Below are 12,418 nucleotides of genomic sequence, written 5' to 3'. Positions count from 1 at the left end.
AGATCCAAAATGAGTGTAACTGGGTAGACTTTGGGACATTTTCACGAGTGGGAGGGTATCAAACTAGGGGTACAACATGGTATGGAGCTCGCTGACAGTGGGAGCAGACAGTCAATGCGCACTGGAAACATTTCACCCGGGCAATGCCTGCAGACAAGCAGGCATTCTAACAACCACATAGTGACTTGTCGGCTGCAATATGATGGGAATCACGTGAGGCCTGTTATCTCCCATCCCATAAACCCTTTTAACATCAGGATATTCAAGCAAACAAACAAAAATGAAAAACAAGATCTGATAACATTTTTGGTGGACGATACCGCTCTCACGTTTACTAACTTGTTTTGGCATCAGGGACTGAGGATCGGGCAAACTTCGGATCGATTGCATTTTGCTGTGTTTCCTGAAAAATACAAAATATTAAAAGAGTCAGGACCAATTTTAAATGATCAATCTTAAACACCAATGATTTTGCTTTCCTTTCTGGTTGGCCTGAGGCATCTTTGCAGACATTCACAATTTGTACGAAGTTGCGGAACTTCACTGCAGCGGCAACAGTGCCGGATCAACCACCTCACTAGCAGGCTGGTGCGGCAGCTGCTGGGTTTTCTGATGCATAGCGGGGGGTGGGGGGGTTAGGCTGCACTGTTGTTGGAGAGCAGCAACGATCTGGTGACGTAGACTGGAATGTTATAGGAATCGTGTGGAGCCTGCCATGTACCATTCTATTAAATGGCAGCCGGGTGAATCTTACAGCCATTGGCTGAATTACAAGCCCTGGGGCTTCAATGGAACTAATCAGGGATGAGCATTTTGAATGATGTCTCTCTGCTTGATTAGACTGGTAGCTTTGATGGCAAGAATGGTTTCGCAAGGCCAGTGAGAGATTTCCAGTCATTCTAGCCTTGTAAGTGGTGAGGGGAAGCTAATCAGGTCTTCTTCCCTCACCTCCTCAGACCCAAACTGAGGAGGTCGCGCAGATGGTGAATTGTACGGCTGCAGTTTGCTCCAGTGCCCTGAACACTCACACTCTCTCTCTCTCACACACACTCTCCCACTCCCCCCTCCACTTATTGCTTTGCCTTATAGTTTGTGCTTTTAACTCCAAACACAGTGGTTGGAGCAATCCAGTCCAAAAAATTCTGTCAAGAGTTTGTACATTCTCCCCGTTACCAGATGGGTTTCCTCCAATTTTCTCCCATGTTGCAAAGATGTTCAGGGTCAGTAGGTTAATTGTTCACATGGGTGTCTTTGGGCCGTGTGGGATCGAGGGCCAGAAGGGCCTAAATTATAACGCAGGAATCCTTCCGGTGCTGCCTCAATGCCACTCCCTGCCACCCGGATAGAACAGCAACATCAAAAGACTATCCTCACCTCTCAAACTGTGCCTTTTTGTATCCACCCTCTTTAACATAATCCAGGAGTTGCTTCTGGGTTCTCCCGCTGGAAGAGAGGGAACACTTTTTACGAAGCTGGTCTCTACTCTGACAGGAGTGTGTACTGTTCAAACCATCTTTCCAACACCTGTTGGCACTCCCAGTTCCTTGTCAAGAATCCTTCAATCTCCCATCATATTCATCCCTGTGCCCTGCAAGAGTCTCCCCATGGCCCCACTCCTTTGCCTTTGACCCATGGCTCTGTGGAATATTTATTTTTAAGTATTTCACCAATCCCCTTTCCCAGGTTTCTGTGGAATCTGGTCGGCTGCCCTCATACATGGCGCGTTCCAGGTCTCAGACATTTGGTCATTCTCCCTTCAGTTCCTTCTGCCGAGCCCCTTCTTTTCACATTCTCTGACCGGCTCACCCTCCCGAACCAGCAGACTTGCTTCCACTTATGAATTCAAGCAAAGCCCTTCCTGAATCAGAACGTAACCATTAAATCCTCCATTATGCAAGGACCATCTCACCTTCTTCAGCAGGGAGGAGAATGGTTTATGGCTTGAAGGTTGGAGGATGCAAAAGCACGTTTGCTTTACAGAACAAACGCGTCAAGATCAGAAACCTCAGCACATCCCAATACCCATACAGGCTCTTGGGGCTACACAGGTCCATTTATTCCAACTATTTTCTTGAGAAAGCCTGGACCCACAGTGGGCTTCTTGAGACGTGTGCCGTGAGACCTACTACCTAAGGCCTTGGTTTGATATTTGGATGTCACCATCTCAGCATTCCCTCAGCCTCACCTCTCCACGAGCAGGACATCACTCCACCAATGCTCTCTATGCTACAGCACCACCCCATCAACACTGCCTCTCCAAAAGCAGTGTTCATTTAGAACTTCCCCTCCCAAAATGCATTTCCTGCAGCATTGTCCTCCCACAACGCAACCCTCCAAACACCTCACTCTCTGCAAGCGCGAGGTGACCCCCCTCCCACCTCTTCACTGCCCCTCCATTGACGTCGTGCTCCCTGGCAACACCTCTTCCACAGCACTTCCCTATCCCGCCATCTCCCTTCCCACAACCCTCATCACCCCACGCAACCCACACTCCCTGCACGACCAGAACTCAACATGGTACCTAAACCTGAATGAGGATCCTCGGCTGAAGAGAATGGGCTTAGGTTTGGGTTTTGGCTCCTCGAACAGCCGGAAGAAGGCATGGTATTCCACACATATCTTCCAGAATGTCTTGCACGAATCGCGGCTGGTCATAGTGAACTCCAAGGTGTCCTGGTAGGACTGTGGGGAAGATGCAAGGATATCAAAGTCAGCGCTGAGGAAGTTGAGGAAGTCAAGGCTACCGGCCCAGATCTTGACAATATTTTACAGGAGCATAATTGAGAGTGTCCTTTCTGGCTACATCATGGTGGGGTATGGTAGCTGCAAAGCATTGGACTGGAAGTCAATACAGGGGTTATTAAAATGGATGAGAACATTAGAGGGGTCTACCTTTCCTCTATTAATGACATTCACAGGGAGCGTAGCTTAACTAAGGCTCAAAGAATGATTGAGGAACCCTATCATCCATCACACACACAGTACCTGTGACTCACGACCATCAGGAAGGAGTTACAGGACTGTCAAAATCAGGACTGCCAGGCTGGGAAATAGCTTCACCCGAAGGCTGTGAGATTGATGAACGGCAAAAACATATTTGTTTATTTATTTATAATATTTTTTGTATATATGTGATTATTATTTGTTGTGTATAATGTGTGGATGTGTGTACAATGGTCCCAAGAAATGTTGTTTCATCTAGTCTAGTTAGTACAGTGAGACGATAATAAACTTGAACTTGAAAATTGGACTGCACAAAGGGCAGCAACCAGTCAGATGGGTCTGGGCCAGCTCACACTTACATTTGTCTCTGGACGGAACTTAATGAGGAACCTCTTCCTCTTGAAACTCAGCTTGCGAACTTTGGCCCAGTTGAATGAGTTGATCTTGTTGTTCCCCTAGAGCAGAGGCATCAAGATGCGAGAAGAATCCCAGTTAGGATAGGAGACAAATCAAACCCACCCCCCACCCATCCCCACTGAGTGTTGGAAATCTGAAACAAAATCAGACATCGGAGACAACACTCAGAGAGCCAGACACAATCTGTGAAGATTCACAGGTATGGATCCTTTTCCAGAATTGGGAAAGAGAGATTTTAAAAAAGGTCATTTAAATTAAAATGATAATTTGAGGTAATTTAATTAAAATTACCCTTTTTTTGATGTGTTTTCCCCACCCTTAACTAAGAGCCTACTTCTCTCTCCACGGATATTGCCTGACTTGCTGAGTGTTTCCAGCCTTTTGAAGACTAGGTTCCTGTGTCCTCCCCACCCACACCTCCCCGTTACCTGGAAGACAATGATCCCAGTGTGTGATACGGAGAGGTTGATCTTGGTTCCTTCCCTGTCCTTTGCGCGGTGCTGACGGATCCCATAGGTTTCCAACTTCCTGGCAACCTCGAGGAGTAGATAATCAGAAGTAGCAGGAGTCTGTCCTCTTTAGGTGAGAAAGGCAGAGGCAATACTATCAATAAATGCCTTCTCCTCAGTAAACCACCCCATCTCCAGTCTCTGTTCCACCCCCTTTCCCCAAAACCTACTATCCCATTATTCTTGTGTGTTGCTCTGGGCTTCCAAAAATCCCCTGATGACTCATTTTTGGACCATCAGCTCATTGTTTCAAAGGGACGAAAATTTCTGACTTCTGCCTCTTCCTCCCATTCCCCAAGTGAATTTCTTATTCCCTTAGGTGAAAAGAATTCTTCTCATCTTCTCTGATTATCCCGTTTTTTTTTACCACTCTCCACAAGTCAATGTGCTTGTTAGTCAATCTAGTCTCCTCATTATTTCATCAACCTTAATTAATCCTTTACTTCAGCCTCCTCTGCTCCACAGAAAATGACCCCATCCTCTCTGATCTTTTCTCACAGCACCAACATTCCAGTCCTGCAAAGCTCTCACTAATCTCCTTTCCACCATCTCCTGGGTAATCACATCTTCCCTGAAGTGTGGCACCTATACTGCACCCAGTGCTCCAGATGTGGACTAACCACTCTTGTATATAGTTCTGGTAATTGCCTGACTAGTCTTGTGAACCATCACTTGGCCACTAACAGAATTCATCCTGTTTGCCCTCTTAACCCTTTAGTGATCTGTCCTGTTGCTTGTCAGGATTTGTGGGTGTCAAGCAAGATCTCCCCATCCCTCACTATCTTCCTCATTACTGATGGCCTCCACAAATTTGTCATCTTCTTTCTGCCCAACTGACCAGGCCATCTGTATATTGCAGTAGTCTAAAGAGGTTCTCATCACTGTTAACCGCTTCACTTCTCTCTCCCTCCCAGACCAAGGAAGACCCATCTGCCTCACCCCTTCTCATAGGAACTTACATATGTACACACACAGTGGCCGTAGTTCTTCCCATTGACAATGGGACAGGCAGGGTGATGGTGCCTAATGTCATTGGGAGGGCAAGTTAAGAGGGGAAGGCACTGTTGGGGCCAAGCTCCACTGGCAAGCAAGATGGCCACAGACCCATTGGCCAGGACATTCATGTCCTCTTCACGTCTTAGGAATCAGATAATCATCCATCACTGAAGGAATGGGGTGACAGTTGGAAAGACTCAGCCTGCAGGAACACCCTATTTCCAGTAACTCTCAATTCCCCTACTCTGCAAAAGTCTATCTGTGTCTTAAATGAGTCAGCTTCTACTGCTCCTTGGCAGAGAATTTCACAATTCTCCAGGAGAAACAGTTCCTCCTCATCTCCATCTTAAATCTACTCCCCCGAATCTTGAGGCTGTGTCCTCTTGTTCTGGTCTCACCTGCCATTGGAAACAACTTTCCTGTCTTTATCTTGTCTATCACTTTTATAATTTTATCATTGGATCTCCACTTATTCTTCTGAATTCCAGTGAGTATAGTTATGGGCAACCCACTCTCTCCTCATTGGCCAACCGCCTCATCTCCAGATCAACCTTCTGAACCTCTCTCTGCACCATCTCCAAGCCAGTGCATCTTTTCTCAAGGGAGCAGAACCTCCCTGCTCTGAAATTCAATCCCTCCAGCAATGACATCCAAATCCCACTTGCTTTCTTTACTACCTGTTGGACCTGTAAATCAATCTCTCATGATTCACGTGCAAACACTCCCGAATCCCTCTGCAAGACAGCCAACTGTTGTCTTTCACCAGTTAAATAATAAGCTGATTTTCTATATTTCCATTCAAAGACAATTACCTCACATTTACCAACATTACCAACACTGCCAGATCCTTGCCCGATCATTTAAACTATCCATATCTCTCTGCAAGCTCTCCACATCATGTAGCTCTTACTAAACTCACATTGTGCACCCATCCCTGTTTGGATATTTTATAAACCATGCTCCTCGTCGTACAGACAGAGTTAGATAGCATAGATGGCTCAACTCACCCATGCCAACCAAGTTGACCACCTGACCTTGTCCCATTTTCCTACTATGGCCCATTCTGATGCTTTACATCCCTGTAAACTTTCTCTATCCATGCACCCGTCTCAATGTCTTTTAAATGTAATTGTCCCTGTCTCTACCACTTCCTCTGGCCGCTCATTCCACATACCCACCACCTCTGTGTGAAGAAGGTGCCCTTCAGGTTCCTTTTAAATCTTTCCCCTCTCACCTTAAACCTCTGTACCTTGGTTTTAGACTCCAGGGAAGGAAAAGGAAAACCTCATAATTTCTATAAGGTCACCCCTCAGCTTCCAGCTGAAAAAAACAGACCCAGCTGGATAACTCGTACTCTCTTGTCCCAGATATTCTTGTGAATCTCCATTTGCAGCTTAATAATTCAAGGTGTGATGTAATCTTCACAGTTTGTGGAGAGCTGGTGAAATGAATACTAGAATGGCAAAGAGAACTCATTCTGAGAAATATCAGGCACTGCATTTGGGAAGGGATCCAAACAGGAAGAAGGTGCCGCTGCCTTGTGGCTCCTGTGACCTGGCTTCAAACCCGACCTCGGGTGTGGTTGGTGCTGAGTCTGCATGCATCCCTTGATCACATTTCCCCAACCCCCCTCCAGTAGGCCCTCCACTTTCATCCCACGTCTCCAAGATGTGCAAGTAACGGATCACTTGGCCACTGAATTTGCCCACCGTGTTCCCCCCCACCCCACAACACTGACAGAAATACGGGGAGAATATATTACAGGGAAAATTACTGGGAAGTGGGATGGCTCTGAGGAGCAGCAAAGATTTAATGGGCCAAATAGCCTCCTTCAGCAACACAAGGGAGAAACACTCCCCACATTCCAACCAAGTTGGATGACCATTTTGTAAAAGCACAATCTGCCAGGTTCTAGATTGAGAGTTGAAGTCAGTATGGGGCCAGCACAGACTTGATGGGCAGCATGGTTTCTCATGTGCCATTGCTGTCATTTTCCCTTTCCACTACCTCGTGCTTGCAGACATTAGAATAGGTCTGAATGTGGGATTTACTGACGGCTCTGTCCATAATCCCACTTACACATGGCTGCGGTGAAACTCCTTTATCCTCTCCTCCAGAGCGTCCTGCTGAGGTATGTACTTGTACTTTGCTAAATGCTCGGAGCAAATGGATTCATCAAAATCCCCGATTTCAGCTGGAAGACAGAGGTATGGGTTAGTTCAGCACACCAATTAATCCCTGCGCGGTTGTTTCTCTAAAGCGTCTCCCAGCCTTTTAACCAGACAATGGATTCAAAAAGACTCAGCTGGTCATAGCAAAGCATGCAGATGCTGGAGTCTGGAGACAAGACAGTGGAGGGATACAGTGGGTCAGGTGTCCTCCATAGAGAGAAATGATCAGTCAGTGCTTGGGGCTGGGAGTCTTTATCGAGGCTATGGGACCCCAGACAAAGCCATAAAGTTTCAGAATGGGTGCTGTCAGGTATTATAAAGGGGCAAAACAAGGAGGGGCTGAGAATTAAGAGGAAGAAGTGGAGAGGCAGGTAGAAAAAGAGACCACTGGGGAAGGGGTAGGTTAGAATGAAAAGTGAGAGCAGGTGTAAGAAAATAAGAGAAGGAAAGTAGAACCAGATTGAGGTGGTTGGGGGGGGGGGGCGGGGGGGTCATCTAAAATTAGAAAAATCAATGTTCTTGCCATTAAGGTGAAAGCTGTCCAGGAGGGATATGATATATGGTTCCTCATGCTTATATTTAGCCTCACCATAGCAATGGATGAGGCTGAGGGCAGACATGTTTGTGTGGGAATGGTGAGGAGATTTGAACCAGAGATTCTAATTTGAACCCACATACAGAGCACTGGCATTTGGCTAAGTCACCTGATCTGCGTTTGGTCTCACTGGCGTGGAGGAGGCCACACCGAGTACCCTGAATGCAGTCGATCAGGTTGGATAATGTGCAGGCAAAGCTCAGCCTCACCTGGAAGGTCTGTTTGTGGCCCTGGATGGAGGTGAGGGGGACATTCAGGGTTGGCATTTTCTGTGGTGAGAGCAGGAAGGGCCCAAGGGGGTGGAAGGGTGGGCGAGGAGGGTAGAGTGGACCAGGGAGTCTCGGATACACTGAGCCTTGCGCAAGGCAGAGATGGTTGAGGATGGGAAGGTGATGGAACTTTGACAGAGGTTTTGGGGAATAATGTGTTGGATGCAGAGGGCAGAGAGGACCAGTGGCTGAAGGACCCACACAGGCTGTGGACAACGTAGTCGGGTAACTCGCACGGGCTATGGGCTGCTAGATACTGGTTCATAGGAAACAGGTATTGGAGCTGGGATTCGAGAGGGTGCTGAAGACAAGAAGGGCTTCTTCGGGCGCTGATCGTGTTGGAGGCTTTGCTCTGGAGCTTGGATTGCTGATGAATCGAGCACGCGTTTGTGCGGCTGCTACGAGTGCGGGAGCACTGGAGGTGAACCCACAGACACTCGGTGACTCTGAAGGGATGTCCTTTTGCTTCTATTTCTCTCTTATTGTAAGGGGCACTGGCATGACTAATAAAGGAAACTTGAATCTTTCCTGTGCAGCATGGAAGGAGATGGGGTAAGGGCAGAAGTAAAAGAAATGGAAATGCGGGTCAGCAACATGTTGGGGAACCACATTTCTTGAACAAAAAAGTATTTCCAAGGATGTAGAAACTTTAGAGAGGATGGAGTGAAGTGTAAAAGTCTGCAAACGCTGTGATTGTAGTGAAGGCACAGAAATGTGATAGAACTCAACGGGCCTCACAGTGTCTGTAGGAGAAAAAGATTAAAAACAATGCTTTGGGCCTGAGCCCTTCATCAACGTATTAGTAAAAAGCAGGAAGGTCCCTGAATTAAAAGGCTGGGGAGAAGGAACCAGCCAGCAGACAAAAGGCATTAATTGGATATGATAGGAGGATGGGAGCGTGGAAATGTGAGAATTGATGGGGGGAGGGAAGATTAATTTTGGCTCTGTGAAAAGAGGGAGTGGGGGAAAAGGAGAGAGACAGAGAGGGGCATGAGGAAAGAAAATATAGGGAAGGGACACTAACTCAAACCAGAATAGTTGATCTGATTGAAGGGTGTCGGGGATGGAATATGAGGTGCTGTTCCTCCAATTTGCTGCTGGTATCAGTTTGGCGGTGCATGAGATCATGGACAGATATGTCAGTGAGAATGGGGGGGGAGGGAAACTGAAAGGGGTGGCCACTGGGAAACCCCGCTTTTGCAGTAGGCAGACCCGACCGAGGTGCTCAATGAAGCGATCTCCCATTCTGCGTCTAATATCTCCAACGTAGAGGATGCAGAAAGGAGATTTGCCAGGATGTTGCTTGGATTGGAGAACTTCTTCTGATACTGTTTTGACAGAGCTAAAGCTTTTCTCTTTGGAGAGACGAAGGATGAGACGTTACTTAATAGAGGTATACAAGATTGTGAGGGGCTTAGATAAGATGGGCAGTTGGCATCTTTTTCCCGGGGTGGCAATGGCAAATACCTGAGGGCATCCGACTAAGGTGAGTGAAGGTAAGCTGAGGGGTAGGTTTTTTTTTTACACAGTGAACGGTGGGTGCCTTATGTGGTGGTCGAGGCTGGTACAACAGGGTCATTCAAAATACTTAGATGTGCACATGGATGTAAGAAAAATGGAGGGGTATGGGGGGTCACTTGGGGAAAAGTTATATTGTTGAGAAGTAGGTTTATACATGCCTTGCACAGCATCATGGGTTGAAGGGCCTGTACTCTGCTGTAATGTTCATTGTTCTATTAGGTGCTGAGGAAAAAATATACAGTTTCACTCTGATTTGTAGGAGATTCTGGATAGGCTGGGTCTTTATCACCTGGAGCATAGGTTTATAAATTCATGAGGGGCAGAGATAAAGTGAATACCTTGAAAGTGGCATCGTTGATACATTGGGTGGTCAATAAGTGGTTCATCAGTCAGAGTATTGAGTACAGAGTCGGAGGTCATGTTGCAGTTGTATATGCCCCATTTTCAGATTGATTGTCAGAGTACATACATGACTTCATACACAACCCTGAGATTCCTTTTTTGTGGGCCAGGCAGAATTACCACTTATGGTGGTGCAAAAATGACTGTACAGAGTGTATACACATGAAAAATTAAAGAAATGTAATCAGATAACTAATGTAAACAAGCCAAATATACAATTCATAGACAATTTTAAAAAAATTAATAAAGTGCACAAGTAAGAGTTCTTAAATGAGTCCCCCATTGTGTTTGCTCTTGAGGAGTCTGATGGTGGAGGGGTAGCAGCTGTTCCTGAACCTGATGGGGCAAGTCTACCTCTCTTTCCAGATGGCAGCAGCGAGAACAGAGCGTGAGCTGGGTGGTGTGATTACTTTTGAGTATTGTGTTTAGTTTTGACTACTGTGCTATAGCAAGAATGAAGACAACAGGAGAATTTATGAGAATGTAGCCAGGGCTCAGGGGCTTGGGCTGTGTGGAGATGTTGAGCAGGCTGGGCCTATATTCTTTGGAGTGCAGCAGGGTGAGGATGATCTCATAGAGACATTTAAAATCATGAAAGAAATAGATCAGATGAACTCTGAGGGTGTTTTGTGCGGAAATGGAGAGTCAGTAACCAAAGGACATAGTTTAAGGTGAGGGGAAAGAGATTTAACTGGAACCGGGGTGCGGGGTAACATTTTTACAGCGGGTGGTGGGAGTATAGCATGAGCTGCCGGAGAAGATGGTTGAGACAGGTATCATTGCAATATTTAACAAACATTTGGATGGTTACAGAGATGGGATGGGTTTAAAAGGATATGGGCCAAATGCAGGCAGGTGGGATCATTTTGGTCAGCATGGACAATTTGGGCTGAAGGGCCTGTGGACCAAAAGCAGACAAATGGGATAAGCCCAGAATGTCAACTTGGCCAGCATGGATGAGTTGGGCCGAAGGGCCTATTGTGTGCTGTGCAAGTCAGTGGAACCCATAGAACTCACTCACATTGGATGATATGAGAGACCAGCAGTGCTGCACTTGTGTCGTTGCACATCATTCTGCCCAAGGCCAAATCCTGCTTAATTTGCAAGGCAAAGAGATACCTGCAAAACACAAGGCCTTGCAATCAGCCATCTCCGTCGCACCACCATCCCGCCTGCATTGAATCTTCTTCGGCAGACCTCCCAAACTCTGCTCCCAATAATGGACTGGAACGAGACACGGGCTCTTACCAGCACTGCAGGGCTTGAGTCACTGTAGAACCATAGAACACTACAGCGCAGAAATAGGCCTATCCAGTCTTGTCAAACTATTATATTGTTTAGTCTCAATGACCTGTCCCTGAACCATAGTCCAGAATACATCTCCCATTCCCGTACCCATCCAAATTTTTCTTAAATGTCAGTATCAAACCTGCATTCATTGCTTCAGCTGGAAGAACATTCCGCAGTCTCACCACTCTCGGCTTGAAGAAGTTCCTCACTAAACCTCAGTGGGAAAAGCCTGCTTGAGTTTACCCTACCTACACCCCTCATAATTTTGTATATCCGTGCATTCTCTGATGCTCCAAGGAATAAAGTCTTAACCTGTTTCACTTTCACCTGAGACTTAGTTCCTCGAGTCCTTGTCAATCTTGAATGCACTCTTTCAATCTACAAAGAAAGGTTGGGACTGTTGTCCCTGGAACAAAGGAAGCTGAGGGTGGAACCTTCTGGCGGTTGTTCCCAGAGTAAGGGGGGGGGGGGTATAAAACGAGAGGGCAGAGCTTTAATGTGAGAGGGGAAAGGGCCTGATTGCAAAATATTTTCCACTCATAGAGGGCTGCCAGAGGAAATGGTGGGCGGGAGGGGGGGGGGGGGGGGAAGAATAATTGCCACATTTACACAGGACCATAGAGGTTTAGAGGGACATGAGACAAGCTCAAGTAGACAGTTTGGTCAATATGGATGAGTTGGGCCTAAGCATGCTGTTTGTCGTCGAACAATGGGCAGTTGATGTACGCACAGCACGATCCCACGCACCATCGCAGGCAAACGTTGACACATTTCTTTCGTGATCCCGACTCCTCTGACTCTTTGCTTCAGGCAGTTTCACCCCCACTCCCCTTTGTTCATTGTCATGCCCAATTCCACCCTGAAAGACCAAGCAAGGAGCTGCTGGTGGACGTGCTCAGCCAGTGATTGTTTTTGAAATTTTTATTCATTAGTATCTTCATACATTTCAAATTAACGTGCTACAACATTACAAAATGGATACTAAATGATTTTCAATTTTTGTCACCCCACAATCCCTAATCCCTGCTGATAGAAAAAAGGATAGAAAAAAGAAAAGAAAGAACACATTCATCGTAATAATTATAATCACATTAATAATGCCATGTTTCCTGATGAAAGTACAATATTTTCGGGGGGGTGGGGGATTGGATTATAAGGTCTGGATTAGTCATCTCTCATATTATAAGTAATTTTTTTCTAAAGGGAAAATTATTTTATTTCATTTAACCATTCTTCTATTTTAATATTATTTTCCATGTTTTAGCTACACACTTTCTTGCTATTGCTAGACTCAGAAATCTCTTT

The 12,418-nt window shown here is 46.2% G+C and overlaps 1 protein-coding gene across 2 annotated transcripts in view; it reads right to left on the bottom strand.

Moving 5' to 3' along the window:
- The window catches only part of LOC138739013 (FERM, ARHGEF and pleckstrin domain-containing protein 1-like), a 302,053-nt gene that overhangs the window by 118,165 nt on the left and 171,470 nt on the right, over positions 1-12,418 (bottom strand). For both annotated transcript variants that reach the window (XM_069890341.1, XM_069890340.1), the window contains exons 6-12: positions 10,845-10,942; positions 6,945-7,059; positions 3,789-3,936; positions 3,303-3,398; positions 2,522-2,682; positions 1,375-1,443; positions 340-403 (exon numbers count right to left, since the gene is read on the bottom strand). In XM_069890341.1, the coding sequence (XP_069746442.1) occupies positions 340-403; positions 1,375-1,443; positions 2,522-2,682; positions 3,303-3,398; positions 3,789-3,936; positions 6,945-7,059; positions 10,845-10,942 (751 nt within the window). The remainder of the gene's footprint in view (positions 1-339; positions 404-1,374; positions 1,444-2,521; positions 2,683-3,302; positions 3,399-3,788; positions 3,937-6,944; positions 7,060-10,844; positions 10,943-12,418) is intronic.

The sequence above is a fragment of the Narcine bancroftii genome, chromosome 7 (assembly GCF_036971445.1).
Source record: "Narcine bancroftii isolate sNarBan1 chromosome 7, sNarBan1.hap1, whole genome shotgun sequence".
Taxonomy (NCBI): domain Eukaryota; kingdom Metazoa; phylum Chordata; class Chondrichthyes; order Torpediniformes; family Narcinidae; genus Narcine; species Narcine bancroftii.
Note: the sequence above shows the minus strand (reverse complement) of the source record. Positions and strands in the feature narration are given on the sequence as shown.